We start from the raw sequence: 21991 nt of genomic DNA on the forward strand, positions 1-21991 counted from the left end.
GGCGGTGTCCCATGCTCAGGAGCACTGCTGTCCAAGTAAGGAATGTCCTAGATTGCTCTGAGCGATTGAATTATTTCATTTTGTGTCCACTCTCTGGGACATGTTTGTATGCCCTTTCCATGCCAGCTTAAAGCCTGGGCATTTGAAGATGTGGCAGGGTGGAAAAGCTCAGTTTGGCCTATGAGTGAATTGGCTGAACATTCTATATTGAGTTCAGTCCACATCTGCAGGAAGGCATGCTCTTCGTGTGTGTGTGTGTGTGTGTGTGTGTGTGTGTGCGCGCGCACATACGTGGGGGGGGGGAGTGCCTTTACTGTTTAGGTCTGTCCCTTATTTACTGCCAAGTACTGGGACCTCTGCTTCTGCTGGAGACAGTCACCTTGGTTGTTCACACCTCTCATTCCCATTCGTATTCCCATGTCATTAGGGTTAAAAGAAAAGAGTACTTGAGGGTATTGGTGCCATTGTTAACAGTTCACCATGGAAAGTTTTTAAGAAACTTCATCTGAAGATTTCAGCTATCTTCTCTCTACCCCTTCCTCAGTTTTTCCTCTTTCAAAGGGTCTTACTTGTTTGTCTACCATTTTGTTTTGAGTTCTAAGTTCCTCTTCACTCCTGGGGATAGTGCTAGCTCCTTCTTCCACTCAGCCTAATCCCTCTGGCTGGACCAGATCCCTTGCACAACAAAGAGGGCAGGGAAAGTGTCCAGACAGCTGCCACAATAACCCCAAGTCACAAAAGCCACTGGAACAAAGGGCTATGCTGACTGTCACTCTATTGGCCTCTTTCTGTCAAAGAAAATTAGGCTGCTTACTGTATTTGGAGCTCTGCAGGACACTTTTATTGGGATATATTCTAACATTAGTTGGGGAGTCTGTGTAAGTTTAAAAAATGCTCACTTTCTTCAGAGACAAGAAAAACAAGATGAGGTTTACATAGAAGGTCAAATAATATAAAAAGTACAACACTGATGTTTGTCTTTCTTTAGAGTTCCAGGTATGTCTGAGGTAGTCTGATACAAGCGTTACCAGCATTGTAATTAAGCAGCTACACTTCCTGGAAGGAAGGCTTTATGTCTCCTGCAACCCCACCTCTCTTTCTAACAGGCTTAGCGCAAGTTTGTCTAGCATCCTCTCGATAGGACTGAGGCTGGGAAATAGAACTGCACATTTTCATGCAGTGGTTATACTAGCTAAAGGTGCAACTTGGGTTCACCAACGTCTCGCTTATTCCCACTGACCCTGTCACAGGGCCAGCAGGAGAGTCAACGTGTCTGAAGAGTCTCAGACATTCTAGAGCTTCAGGGCTCAGGACGGTCCTCTTTATTCGTAACACAGGCTCACCTCACCTACTGTGACTTTGCGCTTCGTCCACAGCATAGCACGCCCTTTCTGAACTCTCCTGCACATCTTCCCCTGAAGTGGCGACACCTACAAAACATATTGCTCTGCTCCTGATTTTACTTATTTTACCTATCTGTGACCTTTCCCATTATAAAACCGTTAATATGGGGAAAGGGACCAGTTGCTAGTGTGCCCAGGAGTGGTGCCCACACAGAATCTCCTTTTCACTTGGTAGAGCTCCACCTGAGTTCCGGTTTCTCCTGTGCATTTATTTGCTCACAAGAACGTGACCATTCTGCATTCTCCCGGTCCTTCTCTTAGACGCTTCTCCCAGTGCTTCTCTGCTAGTCCCTGATACAACATATTATCTTTCTATGGAGACTTACTGATCAATGTCCTTTCAATATAGAACGATTCACTCTTAGCTAACAACATACTTATATATGGTTAAGGTCATTCTGCATTTCTTCTCTTTCTTACCAGACTAGAAAGACCCTAAGTTCTTTACATCTCTGCTAAAGTTTGATGGTGAGGGTCATGATTTTTCTCAAAAGGTTTTCCCAAGCTGTTATTCACATATGTCTTTGAGTTTCTCTTCATATTGGAGGGATATTAGCGAGAATGTGCCATAATCTGTTGATTTAACTTCTGTCTCCTGTACTGCTCTGGATGAGGCACATTGGTACAAAAACCTTCTGTTTCTTCCCTTTGACACCATCTGTTATACTGTATGGCATGGGGTTGTGCACCTTCATTGTGCAGTTGGTAACTTTTTGACACATGCGTGCACAATTTTTGTCTACTTTTGTTAGGTCTTATGGGAGAGAGAGTTTGTAATACAGCCTCACTCTTATGTCTTTACCCTGAAATTCCTACACATTTTTAATGTTTAAAATGATCTAAGTTATCTTTTTTTTTTTATAGATTCTCCCATTGTTTTTATGCTTAACAAAATCTTGCCAAATCCAAGAGCAGATTACAGAGTCACCTACATATTCTTTTAATTTTCTGTGTGTGTGTGTGTGTGTGCGCGCGTGTGTGTGTGTGTGGTTGCATACTCAATCTAACTGACAAATTCTTCGGAATTTATTGTAATGGTTTCAAATAAGGTTTTAATTTAAATAAGTAAACACACAAATGAAATAAAACCTTTAACTACCAGCCCCAGCATCACTTATGAGAAGTTCTTTCTGTCCTCCTCCTTCCTTCCTCCCCTTATTCCCCTCTCCTTTCCTTATTTCCTTTCTTCCTTCTTTCCCTTTTAAAAATTTCTTTATTTGTATATAATTTTATACACAAACATAATTTTAATAATTGCATAAATGTGATTATATTATATACAGGTTTTTTTTTCCCTGCCTTCCTCTCTTTCCTTTTCTTATCTCTTCTCTCCATACTATTTACCTTCACCTGCATCACACACACCCCACCCTAATCCCGAGCATGTATATATAAAGATATACATATATGTACATATGCATATTCATATACATTCACATAACAGTTACAATTTTAAAATTAATATTTAACTTCAGGCACAGATCTAAGGCCAGAGGAATAACTGATTTTGATTATTGTCCAGAAGAAGAAAAACAGGTAATTGGTTTTTGTTTTCCTCGTAGTGTTCTCAGAAGTCCATCTAAATTCTAATAAGGCAAACCAAAGTTAACTGGATTATTTGATTTAAGTTAAGTTTATTATATAGTCAAGCCCATTTATTTGCCCTATTTTTATTTTTTTATGGAAGGAACATTTTGTTAACCAGCAGGTTTTATAAGGCTTTTGTATGCATTTTCTCATAACTTCCTTGTGTAATCTTGTGGGTCTCTAATCGATTTTTTTATCTGTTAAAGATGGAGGTATATTCTAATGTTTTCACCATTAAATATTTCTGTTAATGTTGGAGAGCACAGGCTAATTCACATGCTACGTGAGTAAGCATTAGCGTAAGACCTAATACCAATTTGCACAGACAGTAAAAGTTAAGACTTGTACCTAAATAAAGAATAAGGCACAAAATACTGAGCCTTGAGATAAAGAAAAAGGCTATATACTCTTAAGAGAGATCTTATGAAAATGATTTTTTTTTTCTGTAGTTAGAAAATTAATCCTTAATTTATCTTTTTGTCTTGGACCATTTCAGTAGCTTCTTTTTGGTCTCCTACTACCTCTTTTCTTTCCAATCCATTCACTGTAGCCAGAGTGATCTTTTTAAAACACATATTTGATCAAGTTGTTCTGTTGCTGAAGACCCTGCATACCTACCTCATGCACTTAGAATAAAATTGAAAATCCTTAAAGTGAATTACAAATCCTGGCATAATCTGACCTCTGCCTATCTCTTAAGCTTCATCAGATCCTATTCTATTCCATCTTGAAACATTATGTTCCCACTACCCCTGTCCTTCATTTAATTCCTTGATTGGGAGAAGGTCCATCCTGCCTCAGGGACCTCACACAGTTGTTCATGTCGTGCTGCCATTTTTTTTCCCATCTTATCCTCCCTGCTTCAAGTCTCAGCTTAAGTGTCACTTCCCCAGTAACCCGATTTCTCAGTCTAAATTAGATCTGTGTTCATTTGGGTTCTCTGAGAAGAAGACTCCAAGATGGGATTAAACATACAGGATTTAATTAGATGAACCACCTGTGAGAAAAAGTCGGGAGGGATCTGGCAAAGGTGGGAGTGGCTGTCATACTGCCATGCAAGTCTGACACCGAGTGAAGGAGAAAGAAGTGCTGAGTGGAGACCTCCAAGCCTGCAGTTTCAGGAAGGTTTGGCAAGGCCACTGAGAGTCTTCAAGCCAAAGTCAGCCATCAAAGGAGTCTCTGCCTTTCAAGATTAGGCCTGCCCTCGTAGTCCTACCATGCACAATCATTGGCTAGGAGCAATGAGGAAGTGTGGCCTTTACACAAATGTCATTAATTTCAGAACTGGGCAGTGGGATCCTTGATCACTTATGCTTTCTGTAGTTGGAGGACTGTTGATAAATATATACCACCACATATTCAGTGTTCATGACGCCACAGGATTCCCAGGACATAGTCTCTCATAGCACCCTGTGCTTTTTCTTTATTAATACTTGTCACATCTGCAATTGTGTATTCATCTGCAAAACCCTCACCAGGGCAGTTATTGGTTTCTTCTTTTTCATCACTGTATCCCAGGATTCAGAAGAGTCAACCCATAGCAGGTGCTCAATTAAGATCTGTCAAATCACTGTTATCCTAATTTCAAATGTTTATAAGTAGAAGTGCCTCCAGTATATAAACGTACATACCATCTATGATACAATTTTCTATTATATCTTTATACCTGGACTGACATATCTAAGGATCAGAACCTATTAACAAGAAGAGGACCTCAAAGTGTGAGCACGGGGATGAGATTTTTGTTAGCTTCTGGAGAAAGCTCTGATGATAAGATTACTTGAATGAATGAATGAACGAATGAATGAATGAATAGCAGACTTTGTCACACTTGGTCAACGGTGTGTTCCCTGCACCTAAATCAGTGCCTATTGTACAGTAGGAGATCAATAAAAGTTTATTCAGTGATCGAGGGGGGGAATTAAAGGCAGGGGATGTGGGTGGAGGAGGGAACCTTTTGTCTGAAGGTGCATATAATTTTTGTTTTACTCTCAAATAGAAGAGTGCTCTGCAAAGCACTACAAATTAGCCAATAGGGCATGTGTCTTCCAGCAACTTGTCCTCTAGTCATTTTGATGTTAACGAAGATATCTGTGTCGTAGGGAAATGATGTGAGGTCCTGTGATCTCTCTGGACCTCAGCTTCTGCATTTGTAAAATGAGAACTTTGGAGTGGGTATTATGAAGATGGCTTTTAGCACGTACATGCTATGATTCAATTCATAACCACAAGAACAAGTTGTACCTCAGGCCATTGGCAATTCTTACAAATACATAGGTATATAGATTATATCTAGTTCTGAGTAGTTTTAGAATTTAAGTTGCATAAGCTATGAAATGCTTTTTTGAGTTTCATTTCTCTTCTAAGTAAGTAGGCCTTTTAGTCATAAACTAAGAAGATTCACAAAGTACAAATCTATTCTTACAAGGAATCAAAGGAAGCTTTTCCATATGGGCGAAGGAAGGTACACGGTAGAAACCTCATGCTTTGGAATGGTGAATTGTATAAAAGTCGCTGTGACCAGCTTTTATGGGTGGAGCAGAGAAAGGGAAATCAGGAATTATGGATGCCACAGAGAGGAAAATGCCCAAACTTGTCAGTTCCCCAGGCTTCTTTCTTTACTCTAGTACTTAGTACTTCTCCATCAGCTGGATGGTCCATGTTTCCATTTATAATCAGTTGTATAAGCAATATTAAAGAAAAATTACTAAAGACAAATCATTTGTGGTTCTACTTGCAAAAGTTAATTGTTTTTAATTTTTCTTTGTTTTTATGGTTCATAACCTTTTTTACTTATTTTCTCACACACGGTTGATATGATAGTCATCCATAGTGAAGTATGTAGTAGACTGCCCCTGCCTTTGGGTTTGTGTGATGTTCTTCTCACGATTAGCCTGGGATTATGGATTTTTAGAAAGAATTCCACAGAGATGAGGTGTCCTTCTTATCACATCATCTCAGGGTGTGCATGACATCACAATGGTGTTAGCCTTCATAACTCGGTTAAGGAAGCAGCTGCCAGGTTTCTCCACTGCAAAATTACTATTTTTCCAAGTAATTAAATCAAATTTGATTATGCGTATTTTTTTATAGAAATGTTTCCATTTTGTCTAAGTTTTTAAATTTATTATCATAAAGGTATTTATAATGTATATTTTTTAAAATGTGTGCTACGTCTGAAATTACGTCTCCTCTTCAAATATTTGATTATTCTTGCCAGTTAGTTTTCTTTGTCATTTCAAAGAACCAACTTTTGTTTTAAATTTTCTTTTCTATCATGTCTTTACTTCATTAATTTATATTTTTATCTTTAGCATATCTTTTTTCTTTCTTTGGGTTAATTCTATTATTTTTTCTAATATATTATATGCTCTGCTCTTTAACTTTTAGCTTTTATTCATTTCTAATATAAGCATTTAAAGCTGTGAAGTTTACCTCTAGATGCTGATTGATCTATATCCCACAAAATGTAGCATATATTTTATCATTGAGTCTTAATTTTTAAAAAGTCCCTTAAGAGCTGGTTTTTTTTGACTTATGAATATTTGGAAGAGAATTTTATAATTTCTAAACATACAGTGTTTAAAATTCATCTTGTTTTTGTTGATTTAAAACTTAATTATGTGCGGTTAGAGAATTTAGTCTGTATCATAAGCATTCTTTGAAATGGGTGGTCTTGCTTAATGACCTGATATAGGGTCAATTTTCTTATATATCGGAAGTGCCAAAAAAAAAAATACAGTATTTTCTTTTTAAATTTAGTTGAAGATATCTAATTTTTAAAAGTGTGGTTAAATCACCTTCATTTACTGCAATTGCTGATATGCAAGGTTTTATTTTTTCCATCAACTATGTCACTGTTTTTATTTTTGCTTGTTTTTGTTTCATTGATCAACACTTCTTTTTCCATTATTTTTCTCTAGTGATTTTCTAGAACAATGGTTCTCAAACTTTTTGTTCTCAGAATCCCTTTTAAGGACTTTCCTTTTGAAGTCTCTAAAAACCTTATATTTGTGTGGGTTATATAAATATATATATGCTTACCACATTAGAAATTAAAGATGCAAAGTTAAATATATATTTATGAGTCACTTAAAGTAATAATTGTAAACCTATTGCCTATCAACATAACATTTTAAAAATGAAAAGCAACTAAAATTTCAAAACCAAAAGAATGTAGTGAGAAGTGTGATATTGCTTTACATTTTGCAATCCTCTTTAATGTCTGACTTAATAGATGACTGCTGGATTCTCATATGAGCTTCATTCAGTCTGTTACAAAATATTATTCTGATTGAAATATGTGGAAAAAATTCTTCCATTGATAGTTGGAAAAGGAAAATATATTTTCATAACCATTTCAAATAATCGTAGATATTCTTTGATACTGCAACAAAATTCAACAAGTGATAGTTTCTTAAAGGTTAGTTTTTTTAAAAGTTAGTTTTAAAGTAAAACTGAAATCATACAATGATTTATTCATATTGTCTACTTTGTCACACAGAATATTAAAAAGATGTGAACCCAGATATGCTAAAGATTTTGAGGTTAATAAAATAAATATTTTATACTGCTTCTTCAAGGACATTCTCAAGTGAAAATAGCACTTTTTGTGTTGTTTTGTTTTTATTGTGAGCGTGCGTTGATAAGAATACAATGACTCAAGGACAACTTGATGTCAATACCTTGATTTATATCATCAGGAACAGAAACTTTTATACACTATTAGTTTTGTAAAACCAGTGTAAATGTCAACATAGTGAGTAAAACAAATAATGTCCTACTATTATTATGAAAATAGTTTTAACTTCACAGACCTCTGAAAATATCTACGAGACCATATTATGAGAAATGTTGCCTTAAAATTTCTATATTCTATCTTTATCCTAGTAATTATTACCACTAAATTTTTAATAAACATTTAAACATATTTCTAACAATATAAAAAATTAATCATTATTTATTATTCTTCCTTCATACAAAACAAAATCTTCAGTATACTTTTTAAGCAACTGCTTTCCTATCACCCTTCGGATATTTCATTCTAGTTTGGTATTATCTTTAAGAATCCTTTCTGAGTGACATAAATTTTATTTTCACGATCAGAAATTAGTTACAATTAATTTAATGTTTTACTGGTTTATTTGATTCTCTGATTGCTGTATCACTTCCTTCCCTACCCATGTCTTTTTTCACTTCGAACTGGGGAATAATTCTTTCCAAAGGGATATACGTGTAGAATAGTTTTTGAATCCTTTCGTGACCAAACATGTCCTTATTTTGCCATCACACTAGTTGATCTTTTGCTGTGTTCAGAATTCCACATTCAAATCTCTTTTCTTGTCTTACAGCATTTAGTGACGCAGATGAGAAATTTACTGGAGGACTGTTGAAAGTTACTTTTTTTATTAGGTGAGGCAACCCTTGGTTGATCTCACACATTGCAAGGACATTGTTAGCTTACAATCTCTTTTTTATATTTTTATTTTTAAAAATTTTTTATGCCTACAGCACCTGGTCTTCCTAGGTGGTCTCCCATCCAAATTCTAACCAGGCCCGACCCACTTAGTTCCTTTTCAAGTTTTTTTTTTTTGTAGCATTTTCTATTTAATCTTTAACATAGAAATTTTGCAGGATATGGCTTGATGTGTTTGTGTACGTGTTTTTTTTTTTTTTATGATTCTTTTCAGCACGTTGGAGCCTTTCATTCACAGAACAAGTTTTTCTTCTGCTGGAGGACATTTTCTTCTATTATTTCTTTTATTATTTATTTTTCCCTTTCATCTTTTCCTTACTTTCTTCTATAAATCTTGTTAGTTGAACATTATACTTCCAAATCTGTTCTGCATACTTTTTAACTTTGTCTCTTAATTTCTTTTTTTTTCTCTAAAAACTGGAAAAATTCCTTGCTTATATTTCCCAGGTCAATTTTTTTGGTCTTCTTAATTTAATCCTTATACAAAATTTTATTTTTATTGCAAAAATTATGTATCTTGTTTTGTGATTATTTCTTTTTCATAGTAACCCAAACTTGCTTTGTAGATATAATACCTTTTTAACATTATTTTCTGTATAAAACATTAATTATTTTCCTCATCAATAAGCTGTTTTGATCATCTTGGGACTCCTCTTCCATTCATGTTAGGTTTCCTTAAATATCTAGAGATTCTTAGTTCTTCTATTAAAAAAACTTGATCACTTTTCAGCGCTGGCAGAGTTTGTTAGCATAGTGGAGCTCACTCTTTCCAGAGAGGGCTGTTCTTCTAAGCGGAAGAAGTGGCTATAGGTGTTGAGGGTTCCCGCAAGATTCTTTTGCATAGGGGGCAAGTGGGGGTTGGACACATTGGAAGGTTTTCCTGTTGTTTTCAGTTGAATTTTTTTCTTGGTTTCCATTTGATACATTAGTCTTTTTAGTTACTATAGTCATTTTACCAAATTATTTCTCTCTCTGGTCCTTGAATCCCAAAGGCCGATTCATTCGTATTTGAGAAATGAACACTGTAGTAGTTCCTTTGTGTGCATTGCACCAAAAGGAAGAGTCTGTGACTTGCTTGGCGATAGACCCTGAAGTCTCTGAGTTAGAGTTTTCCAGGCTCAGTGGGAAAACTGGTGCTCACTTATGCGTTCCCCACTCCCGCACCAGAGCTGGGGTGTAGCCTTCTTGACTTTGATTTCTCCTCTGTTCCAGTCTCTTCTGCTTTCCATCTTCTAGAATTGCACAAAATTTCTGTTTCCACACTGGCTATACACATTATTACTTATCTCACTTCAGGGAAATCTTTGAGAGGGAAGTACACATGTGAAATGGTCTTAAGATGGAAATCTGTCCTGTGGCCTTGTAAGAGGCTTTTGTGTTTTGTTTCGTTTTTCTGCTAGAGATTTAAGCATGAGAAGTTCCTCTGAAGCTCTCTTTTTAATTTTTAAAGCTAATTTGGTTTAAAATGATTCTTTCCTTTAAAAGTTGTATTTTGGGTCAGGCTATGTATAATTGTTAGGTTCCTTAAAAGGCCGCCAAGGTGGGGTGGTTTTGGAGGGTGTAGAGGGTGTGTTCCCCATGGTGAAGAGGATGGGAACCACCAGGAAAGTGAGGAGGGCGAGTGGCAAACCACAAGGGAGGGAGGGGCTCTTTGGGTGGGCGTCCCCACTGGCAAAGAGCCCCGTAAGATAGAGCAGAGGGGTCCTTCTGAGTTGGGTGTCCCCAGTTCAGAAGGACCTGGGGTGGGGCCAGGAGGCTGAGGAGTCTTCTGACCTAGCGATAGGATTTGTCAGAGAACGAGAGACAGAAGACCTGAGAAGAGGTAGATAACTACTTCTCCGAAAATTAAATGACCGATGTGGACTGGCAGGTCAGCAATGAAAAAGTGAAGCTCCCGCTCCGGCGTCCTCCCCGGCTGGGTTTGAGGAGGTTTGGGGAAGTTAGGGTTAAACCCCTTAGCGCCCAAGAAAAGGTAGGAACCAGAGATTGGCCCCAGCGTGCCATAGCCCACTGCTTTCCAGGTTGCAAACCAATTACCACCGCAGGGCTCAGAGGAGTGGCCACTGAACCTGCACCAAACCCTCTCGGGTTTGGCACTGTACGTGAGAGTTGCTGAAGGAAGAACGCACAAGACCGAAGGGGTTAAGCAAGGTTTATTGTAGAAGAGCGACAGCTGGGCTGAGCCGAAGATGGTGTCAGCCCCGAATGCAAGGGGACCTGAAACTTATGTGGGGCTTAAAGTGGGCTTTTTGCGTGGGAATATTTTGGGTGGGTAAATTGGCGGGGAAGGGAGGAGAGTCCAGTGAAGCGGGAGGTGAGCATGTAGTGTTGCTAACCCGGATGCAAAGTCCGGTTCTCACATGCCGGTAAGGGAGAAGTCTGGTTCCCACACTATGGTGGGGTGGAGGGTAGTGATTGGGCCCTCTTGGACCTAACAATAATATTTCCAATATTTACTAATTATTTATTTTGTATTTTTTTCGTGTCAATTATATAACATTTTCCCATAGGACAATTAAAAAAGATGATCTCTAGCTATGTCAGACTAAAGATGAATAAGGAGGAGTTGCTACCCCTCATCTCACATGATTCGTTTGTGTTGCCTGATATGATACTACCTTGTGGAATGTTTTAGCACCTTGGAATTTGCACATAATCTAAACACATTGTCTTTGTCTTCAAGGAGTTTATAGACCTCCACTTCACACAATTTCTCTAGAACCTCTCAATTTGGAAATCCTCTCATTTACTTGCATGTAAGAAATCCCCTGTTACATTGGTCTCTTGTATCCAGTTTGTGTTTTAGTTCCCTCTTTTCAAGTAACTTTTTTTTTTTTTTTTTTTATGAAAATAGAGCATAGTCAAGAATTGGCACCAGAGCAGGATACTTGCGAGCTGAGCTCTGATATGCAATTCTGGTCAAAGCTGAGTGCTGCCTAACCCTGGGCCAGTTACTTAGTGCTAGCTACTCAGCATCCTCATCAGTGTAAAGGGCATGTTTACTGTACCAGACTTCAAGGCTATTATAAGGAATACATGCATTAATCCATGTCAAGGACTTAGAACACTATCTGGCATAAAGTAGGTGCTCAATAAGTGTGTATGGCTTATTATTGAAGACTTCAAAAAGCAGAAAGAAGCAAATCAAAATTCATCTATAATCCTGGAAACATTGTGGATTTTGATTTAAACCCATACACTTATAATTTTTTCATAGATTGTGGCCTCTACAAATGCTCTACGATTTAAAATTATTTTCTTATTCTCTTCCTTCCACTTTCTGCTGTGATACCTTTCTCCTATGGTTGTTTCTAGTGCTTAATGCATGCTTTTAATTATATTCCTAATCATCTCTACCTCAGTTATAAATTATTTAACATGTGGGCTAAGAGCATGCTTAGGGCATGAGCAAAGCTGGGGCAACAACAGGAGAGGGAGAGAAGGTGGGGAGATTATGTTTTAATCAGTGGATCATATTTTGCTATTGGTATATCTAGAATGTAACTATCTTGATTTCTATATATACAAATTTTGTTTTATGGCTTATTTTTAAAAACCATTGTAGTAGGGACATTAAAATATCTTCATTGAATTAACTGAATTCTCTTTCTCAAAAATACTAATCTTTAACATGAAGATTATTAATATCGCCCCAGGTTTGTGGATTCATTTCATTTCCCTTGAATCTTATATGGATTAGGTCAACAGCAAAAGGTTAGCGTCATTAAGGACAAGTGTTCAGTGTAGAAAGTTTCGAATATATTTCAACCCTTGTTCTGACATGGAAGTAATCTGTTATCTCTTGTGTTTTGCCTCTAGCCAGCACTGAAAGGAGGGATATTACTGAAGTTAGCCAGGAGTGAAATGACTAACATCGTTGGCATTTAAATTGTGACATTAACCCTGTCTGGGATGATTGGTTCATTAGCTTCCATTTGAAAGTCTTATTAAGTTAACGGAGAAATGCCAAGATTTCAAAAGAAATAATAATTGTCACTTCTTGAAACTTTGCTCCTGAGTTTAGCTTCTGAGTATGGTCTTTTTTTTTTTTTTTGCTGGTTTGCTGAAGTCGTTATATGTCAGTAATCAGCTACAGCAGATCAGCTACAACAAAATGAAGAAAATGAAGACTAAACCCCAAGTGCTGAACAGAGTATAAGATAGTTTATTGATCTGAGATATTAGTTTTGAAAAAAATTAGACTATTTTCCTTGTTTTTTTTTTTTTTTTAAAAGATATTCTATTTGGAGAAGAGAATTCATACCATCTCAAAATAAAAGGCCGTGTATGTGCATGTGAGAGAGAGAGAGAGAGAGAGAGAGAGAGAGAGAGAGAGAGAGAGAGAGAGAGAGAGAGAGAGAGAGAGAATGAGATGGAGAGAGGAGGAGACTGAGGTAGAGGACATAGCATAAAATCCTGAGAATTATATTAAAGTTCATTTCTTCTTCTCCTTCAAGAGAAGTGCCTTTTTCTGGGTGGAAAAAATTCTTTCTCCTCTAACTCAAGTCAGTGTTGAGAATAATGGACAACAAGTGGGAGAAAAGGTCATGAATATCAGACCTTTGCTGGTTGGGTTTCAATCTTCCCCTTGTTTTGCCTCTGGTCTGCACGCAAGCCTGATTGGTTTCCTGAGGCTGTAGCTCACATTTAAGGAGAATAGAAGAATGAATTATCATTTATTTAATTTAAAGGCAAGAATTAGAAGGTGAGAGACAGATAGTTTAAATAGGATCAATGTTTGTTAAGTTAAATTTACAATTATGCTTCCTAAAATTAAGACAACTTGCATTTGTGTGGTGTTTTATACTCAAACCAACTTTACAGATATGCTATAAATTGATTTTATCAAAACACGAAAAAACATAGCCCCCATTCCATTCCTTTCATAACATTTGAAACCCCAGCTTATACTTCAGTTCCTCAAAGAATTTTTATTCACTCATTCGACATTGTTAATTGAGGACCGCACATGTGGCGGGCACAGTTCAAAGTATTTGTGATGTATCCATGAACAAAACAAAGAATCCCAGCTCTTGTGAAGCACACACTCTCATGGGGCAGACAATGAACACTGAACACAATAAGAAAGCTACATTGAGTGTTAGACTACAGTGACTGCTAGGGAAGAAAGAATAGAAAGCTGAGTATGGAGACGGACCATTCTAGAGGAATTGAAAATTCCAGGGTGGGTGGAGGCAGATCATTGCCTTAAATAGGGTGGTCACAGTGAATCTCATTGTGGTGAGATTTGGTTTAGAGGAGATAAGAGTTCACTTTGGGTGTTTGGGGCAAGGACATTCCAAGATGAAACAACTGGAGCCAAGGCCCTAAGGTAGAGAGACTGGTGGGCAGTGTAGGAGGATCAGAATGAGTATCAAAGAGTATTAAGAGAGGAGGTCAGAGAACTAAGGGAGGTGAGATTCTGTAGGGCCTGGCAGACTACTGGAAGGATCTTGACTTCTAAGGGAAATGAGGAGTCATTATAGGATTGAGCATGAAGTGACATGATCTGATTTATGTTTTAATGAGATTTCTCTAGATGCTGTTTTGTTGAGAATAGACTGGGGGCGGGGGAGAGGGAGCAATGGTAAAAAGAGGAAGATCTTTTAGGAGACTATTAGATATCTACTGCCGTGCCACATATTATCTCTAAATTTTACAGCTAAATTAGCAAATATTTATTATCTCCCAGTTTCTGATAGTCAGGAATCTCAGAGCAGCTTAGCTGATTGGTTCCGGCTCAGGGTCTCATAAAATTGTTAAGTTCTCATTTGGAGCTATAATGGATTTAAGCCTTGACTCTGGAGAATCTACCAAGCTCTCTCATGTGGTCATTGGTGGTCAAGGCTGTAGTTTGTCCCTATGATATGTCAATTTGATTTCCCGGATCAAGAGGTGTGTGTGGGGGGCGGGGGAGGGGAGGAGGGAGGATATGAATATGAATGAGATTTACTAAAATAGAAGATGCAGACTTTTATTATCTAATTCTGGAAGTGCCATACTCTCACTTTCGCCATACGCTATTCATAATAAAAGCAATTCTGCTACAATGTAGAAGGGAAAACTCTAGGAGATAAGGATCATTGAGGGCCTCTTAGAACAGAAGTGAGATTAAACCTGAGATTTTTTTCAACCCCAAAACCATCCTCCCCTAGATTAAGACAAAAAACCCCACCAAAATGAACAACAACAACAACAAAAAACCAGTGCCCTCCTAGAAGTTATGAAAGAAATGGATGATAAGAGATGAGAGATGGATTGAAAACGATAATTTGTGTGAATATTTCACTGTCATTTTTATTTTGTGGTCTCAAGTGAAATGGATTTATGTCTGGATTTGTTGCCTATTACTACACACATTTTTAGCGGGTGAAGACGTTGTGTGCAAAGTTTCATATGCTTCTCTCCAGCAAAGCATTCCTGCATTAGACTCTTGTTAATACTCGGGGGCATGGTGGTGGTAGGTTGTCTCTGGCAGAGTGATCTGAAACTTTTCTTGACTTGTTGGTTACGATTTAATCGCATGACTGCTCCACCTCTTTCACTACTAAAGCTGATGACTCATCTCTCAACTGTTCTCCCAACATCCACAAGATGAAGTAGTGGATTAAAGAAAACAAATGAGAAAAAAAAAAAAGTTATACCTGTCATTTAACAGCCTTAGCCTTGCTGTGAGTGCTTGGGTGCTAATCTAGACTTTTCTCCAAAGAGGGACCGGGGATCAAGTTTGCTGTTTACGGCCCTGTGTCCTAGGCTACTCGGAACTTAACACACCTAAAGCTGCACAAAGGATATTTAGAAAGCCGGCCAGAGCGAATTAGAGCCGCCATTCCAAAAGAGCAATGATGAAATCAGCTTCAGAAAGTGTTGCAGACTTTGGTAAAAAAGCTGCTCTGTGAAACTTTACTTTTTTTGCAAGTCTACATTTTTGTTCAGTGTACCAAATAGATTATTCTGTTTTTATAAAACCAAGCTTTATTCAAACAGTGATTTGTACCGGAGAGATTATAATCTGTAAAGAAAAAAACCGGGGTCATTAACAAAGTTAAAGGGAAGAGCATAAAATGCTCCTTTGGCCATCAAAAATATTAAAAGAAACGATGAATAAAGTTGTGCTTTTCCAGAATAGTTCTTTCTGTTGATCATGTAAGAATTCATCAACCATTTCACCACAAAGGAAAGGCTGATGAATCTACATTTATGAGGAAACGTTTGTGCTGGGCACAGATGAAACCAGCAATTCTGGAAGCTCAACAGGAGGGAGCAGGGGCTTTAAGAAGGAAGATTCAAGGAAAAACCTCTCCAGTGAATCAGGACACTGCGTGTAAATCAAGAGTTGGCTCTTATCCTTCAGCCTGGTGCTTCCCCCCAAATCTCAGAAATTAGCCAGTGTTGTAACTGACAGCCCCATCCCCCAGCAATATGTGCTTCTCTCAGGCATGAAAAAGAAGAAAATCCTCATCTTTTTCGATGGTGAGGTCACTGTAAATAGCATGAAGCTTTTTATTCCTTCCTGTAGGACTGAGTATTTTTAGGAAGTGTGTATGGTGCCCAGGCCCTCATGGGGCTTCAGAATCCTCTAATCTCACCCTTTAAGTGAAGGCTGCAGATCAGGCACCCATGGCGGCCCCATCTAAACCACTGGAAGGGGAGGTGGCGGCAGTGCCGCGACGTAGGCCCACCACCTCTGCCGTCTTGGTTCTCCCCAGAGGCCTTATTTCTTCCACTTGTGGACTTTTATGGGTCTATTTCTACCTCCAAATCCAACCTTATATGATTAGTAATTTTTACAACACGAAAATGCTACTTCACTGTTAGATCAAATATGTAAATTTCTCTAGAATACTCTCCAAAATGAATACAAATATGCTCCTTTTGTCAGAAAATACCATTATTCTGCATTACCAAATATTCTTTACCTTAAAAAATAATTCCCATATCTTCCTATGTCAACATTGACTAGCACATTCCTTCCTATCCTTCAGGTCTTTGTAGAAACTTTGGTTCCTCCCTGATCCTCTGATTAGTTAGTCCCCTCTGTCATGTACCCTCATGACACTGTCCATTCACTTCCTTACATTCATCGCCCTTGTGGTACTGTCTCTGACAGCAAGCTGCGTGGACTACGGGACAATACCTGTCTCATTTGCCACCGTATCCTCAACAACTAGCACGATGTCTGGTACCTACTCAAATACTTGTGGAATATCGCTAAATGAACAACTTCATTTTCCTGTTAATTAATGATTATCTTTAGCACTGTTAAATTATAATCAACTTTACCCAAAACTGATATACCCACGAGCGTTACAGTAACGCCGAACTAGAACCGCGCCCTGATAGTAATACCTGTTATTCGTGTAGCATGCGCAGTTTACACAACTCTATTTTATCCATTATTTTATTTGATTCTCACAATCGAGTTATGACGTTAAGTAGGGAGGGCATTACTATTCTTATTTGAGTCAAGATACATAAAGAAACTGAAGCTCAGTTTTTGACCACAGTAAGTAGCGACCAAAGACACTCCCGGGGCCGGTGCTGCTCCCAGGCCACCGCACCTCCTAATGGTTACTAAACCCTTCCTTCAGAGTTTTTCTCATTTACCTCCAGAAACCTGATTACATCCTTTTCACTCAATTTCCTTGCAATTAGGTTAATATTCTCTTTCTCCCCAATCAGTTCTATCAAACTACTGGCACAGAGAATTCAAACCAGGAGCCTGGAGACCATCTAGCCTAGAATTTCACCAGCTAATTGTGAATTTCCTGCCCCTGTCTCCAAATATATTTTACCAAAGTCAGCGTCATTTTATGACCTTACACCATGCACGGCACCATGACAGCACCTAAAGGACCCTCAACATGCTGTTGAAGGTTCACACCGGTTCTCATTACAAAGCGAACTGAGAGACCATCTACCGTTGGAAGGCCCTGTAGGAATGTCAACAAAAAGGGACCTCTTTTAGAACTGAATGACTGTTGAAGGCCCTTGGGGCTGAATTTCCATTGGTTAGTATAGATGTTGCCTTCACCAGTCCTGTCACTTGTCTGTGTCCTGTTACTAGGAGCGGACATAGGGGTTACTGAAATACAATGTCTCATTGTTCCATTTCATTTCCATTTCAGTGAACAAGGGAAAGAGGGCCCATGGATGAGGGCCAGAGCCTCTCCAGGTTTCTCTATTTGACAGCTGGGGTCCTGATCAGACAGCTGCTGAGGACTGTTGTGGTCTTTGGATGTTGGAGTCACCACATCCTCCTTAAGAAATTGCCTTGTTTGTCAATTCCTGATTTACTCAGATTTGGCTTGGTTAGGATTAATGAATGATTACTTCAGCCCCTTTCTGTCAATTTTCTCCTGAAACTTCTACTGAAACTTCTCCAGACGCATTCCTCACTCTCCATGATGATTTTTAAAACATGTAGCTTCTATGTCATTTAAACATAGTAGGATCCTGTGGCAACACTGGATTCACATATAAAGTCTGTCTCATCACAGTTGTTTCATCTTTATTATGTCTTGCTTGCAAAGTAGCTTATATTGCCTTTTTAAATTAAAAGACTTTTGGATTGGCCTATAATTCAATAGCAATTTCAAATGTAGATTAAAGTGGATAATTTTTAATAATCATTGACATATGATTATGTTTAATGTACCGCACATATTTATAATTATAACAGAATTAAATGAAACCTACTTCTTCACAGGGTTTCATTCTAATATTCATTAATGAAAAGTACTGAAATAAAATGTTTTGACCCTAGAATGATTGGATATGGAAAACCAAGTATGAAGGGACCAACTTACACTGCTTATACAACCTTTTAAAGATCATTCTTACTTGTCATAGAAAGTGAAAAAATAAATCAGTGACTTTTATCAATGCAATGTGGCAGTCACTTTAATTTTAATGTTCCCTTCTCCATTCAGGGAACGTACAAATTAACCATATTATGTGTATATTATTAGTGGGAATAGGAACATTTCTCTGATAATGGAGTTCACATTTCTCTTGCTTTCACAGTAACAAACGACTGGTGGCCTTAGTGCCCATGCCCAGTGACCCTCCATTCAATACCCGAAGAGCCTACACCAGTGAGGATGAAGCCTGGAAGTCGTATTTGGAGAATCCCCTGACAGCGGCCACCAAGGCCATGATGAGCATTAACGGGGACGAGGACAGCGCGGCTGCCCTGGGCCTGCTGTATGACTACTACAAGGTACGTGGGCAGTTCCACTCCCTCCTCTTCCTGCTCCTGGCCTCCCCTTGGTGGTGGGAAGAGGGCACAGATTCTTCTTCTCAGGCCAGAGAACTGACAGCATTTACAAACTTCCTGGGAATTCAGTATCCTCCTGTTCCCATTGCTTCTCTTTTTTCCCACTGATGAAGCATAACTTCGCCACCCACCCAGAGGAAGTTTTCATTTGGGATAATTATTTCTGTGTTCTCAGCTTGCATGCATACATATCACCTACTTATAATTCCTACTTTATGTCATATTTGCAAATACTTTCTTGCTGCTGTTTTTACTTTATGATTATTATTTTTAGTGAATAAAGAATATTGCATTATGAAAAAAGAATATGACATTGTGTAGCTTACCATAATTTAGTCATTCTCAGTTATTGAGCGTTTAGGTTGCTTTTAGATCTCTGTTTTAAAAGAAACATTCAGGGTTTCTAGACATTTCAGTTTTATAAAGAATTCCAATGAATGCTTTTGGGGTAGAGTTTTGCAGCAATTCCAAAACCCAATTTTGTTACAACCCGACCTGTCTGCATTTATTTTGATGAGTACTAAATATTTATTTTGAACAATGCTTAAAATAAAATGAATGTAATTTAGTTATATTACAAAAATACCTGCCATGCAGTACCTTCAAAATAGGAGTAGTTCAGGAAATCAAGGGACAAACAATGGTCCATCTCAACTACGGCTATATCTGGTATGACTTGTTCCCTTGGAACCAGGGAAATATAAAAAATCAACAAGTATTTACTGAATGAGGAGATTTATTGCTCGCTGGTTGGGGCTGGGAATCGGTACTAAGGTGAGAATGGCAGTGTTTATTTTGCTAGTTGGACACAGTGAACTATTTTAGAATAAGGATTAAATCCTCGCCTCTCTCATCCCCGTCATGAGAATATCACCCCAGAGGAACAATTTTCCTTGTAGTAAGCTTCAGTTCCTGTTTCCTGTTTCCTTCCTGCTTCTTACTTCCTGTTTCCTTCCAGCAGTCTCTACTTTTTCAAGTTGTGTTGTACCCTGTATCTCTCCTAAACCAATGTTCATGCTTTCAGAAGACCTCCCACCACCACCAACTCTGACACTTCCTCCAGGCCTACTCTTCTGCCAGAGTTCCTTATAATCACTCTTTTTTCCCATCTTCTTTCTATTTTCCTCATTAAAATACCGAGGATGGCTCCCTCTGTGGGGAGATGAATGAAAGCCATGCTAAGTTAGCCTTACCTAAGATGAAAAACAAGATATGAGTAATTGACAGGTCAGCCCATCCAGGGTACATAAAATGAGGTATTATTAACTCAAATAAACTTATCTTTTATTGTCATAAAGTTCAGGAGAAATATATGAAGGACATTCCACTGGTACCTTGGCCAGTCTATGCTGACTTTTTCCCCTTACCAAGAGTGGAATTGGCAGATTTTGACAGCCCTCTTGTGAAGGTGAAAAACTCCCGATATGGCTCCCGGCATAGCAAGAAGGGACTGTAACTTTGGAAGACTTGGGCTCTAGATGAAAGGGTGTTTTAGAGCCTAAACTATGTTTCATGTAAGAAGGACAGTTTCCTCCAGTGAACAAGTAAGTAGGTAGCGGCTGAAAAAAATGAGCCCCCAAAACAAAGATGGTTTCATGGTAGGCTTTCTCTCTCCTTTTCTTTGTTTGTGATTCTTTTATATTTTTAACCCTTTTTTGCCTGAGGAGCTCATTTGAAAAACACAAGAATGAGTTCTACATGTTTTGGAGTGAAAAATTTCAAAATTTATTGAAGATGGTACAGAACTATAAAACTTATCAAATTAGACTCCTGGGCCATTTCTTGAGGGTTCAGCTTTATTAGAGTTTTGTGTTAATACATAATGTTCAGAAGTGGTCATATCCTTAGAAATAAATCACAAAGCAATTTTATGATAAAAAAATAGTGAAAACTTGAGAGTTTTATCAATTTTTAGCATCTAGTGACACATCATTAAAGTGACCCAGATTTAATCACTTTGGTCATTACAACTTCTTTTATAACTATATTAAAATAATATGTTAATTAACAGTTTCATAAAATTTGGTGGATATATATTAAGACATATTTTGAAGAAACATATTGTTCTATTCTTAAAATAGATTTTATTTCATTGTGTGAAATGGATATAATTCAATATATCTGTATTAGATGTCAATTCTTTTGTATTAATAAAAAAGACATACGTCAGAACAAAAATAATTAGTAATTTATGAAAGCAATGAATTTATTTCCCATAGGTTCAGAGAATAATTAAGTATTGGTAAATATGGTGCCTGGATTGCCTTTCCTCTTGTATGTTTTTAATAGTCAAATGAATTGAAATATTCCTTCCTGTAAATATTTTGAGATGCAGAGTAGGGAGTTTACATAAAACTCAATTTGTAACCAAGTTTATAACTCTTTCTGTTGACTTAATATCTTCCAGGATTAATTTATTCATTTAAGATGTAAAATATCTAAATAAAATGTTTTCTAAGACTATGGATTAGTAAATTACACGGCTTCTTTTATCTCATACAAGCTTTACTATAATTATACTGGAAACATTTTAAACATTAAAGAATTAGTCTTCTTTCCAAAAACTTTGCATCCAAATGATTATTTTCAGGCCTTAGTCGGCCCTTGGTTATTCACAGCGTATATATATGCTGGTGTTAAATTTAAAACAAAGTTAAATCTACTTTGAGGATAAACCTTTCTGTAGTAAAGTAAAATGTTAATGAAAAGAGGTTCTATTTTACGAGAGTAAATTTTGGGAAGTCGTTTTATTGTAACAATTACTGCCACATTATTATTTAAATTCTATAGACTTTTTATACCTCTTTGGAATGCTAGTTGATTATTTTTGTACCATGCATCATTTTTTTTATTCCTAAGGTTGGAGTATATTGCTCCTCAGGGAATAGTAGTGGGTTTTGTCATAGAAAAGCGTGTATGACACACAGCACGCACTCAAGAAATGCTGGTCCCTGTCCTTGGAAGCTGGCAAAGGCATATCTTGGTATAATACTTTATACATTTCAAAGTCTTTTCACCTGCAATTTAAACCGTCACCACAGGATCATTGCAGGGAAGCCCATCCTGTTTTATATTTTATAGTTCAGGTAACTAAGTCAGATTTACTCAAGGTCTCAAGTAGGTCCTGTACATTTCCTAACATCTGTTCCATTACACTGTAGTAGTCTGTTCAGGCAGCCACAAAAGATTGTCACAGGTTAGATGGCTTAAACAACAGAAATGTATTTTCTCACAGTTCTGGAGGCT

At 37.6% G+C, this 21991-nt stretch overlaps 1 protein-coding gene across 1 annotated transcript in view; it reads left to right on the forward strand.

The window, feature by feature from the left end:
• Positions 1 to 18499: 18499 nt before the first annotated feature.
• GRHL2 (grainyhead like transcription factor 2) overlaps positions 18500 to 21991 on the forward strand; it is a gene marked incomplete at its 3' end in the record, with an annotated part of 108164 nt that continues 104672 nt past the window's right edge. Inside the window, exon 1 of the mRNA XM_011376198.2 lies at positions 18500 to 18688. Within this exon, the coding sequence (XP_011374500.1) occupies positions 18521 to 18688 (168 nt within the window). The remainder of the gene's footprint in view (positions 18689 to 21991) is intronic.

Source organism: Pteropus vampyrus, unplaced genomic scaffold (assembly GCF_000151845.1).
Source record: "Pteropus vampyrus isolate Shadow unplaced genomic scaffold, Pvam_2.0 Scaffold287, whole genome shotgun sequence".
Classification (NCBI taxonomy): Eukaryota; Metazoa; Chordata; class Mammalia; order Chiroptera; family Pteropodidae; genus Pteropus; species Pteropus vampyrus.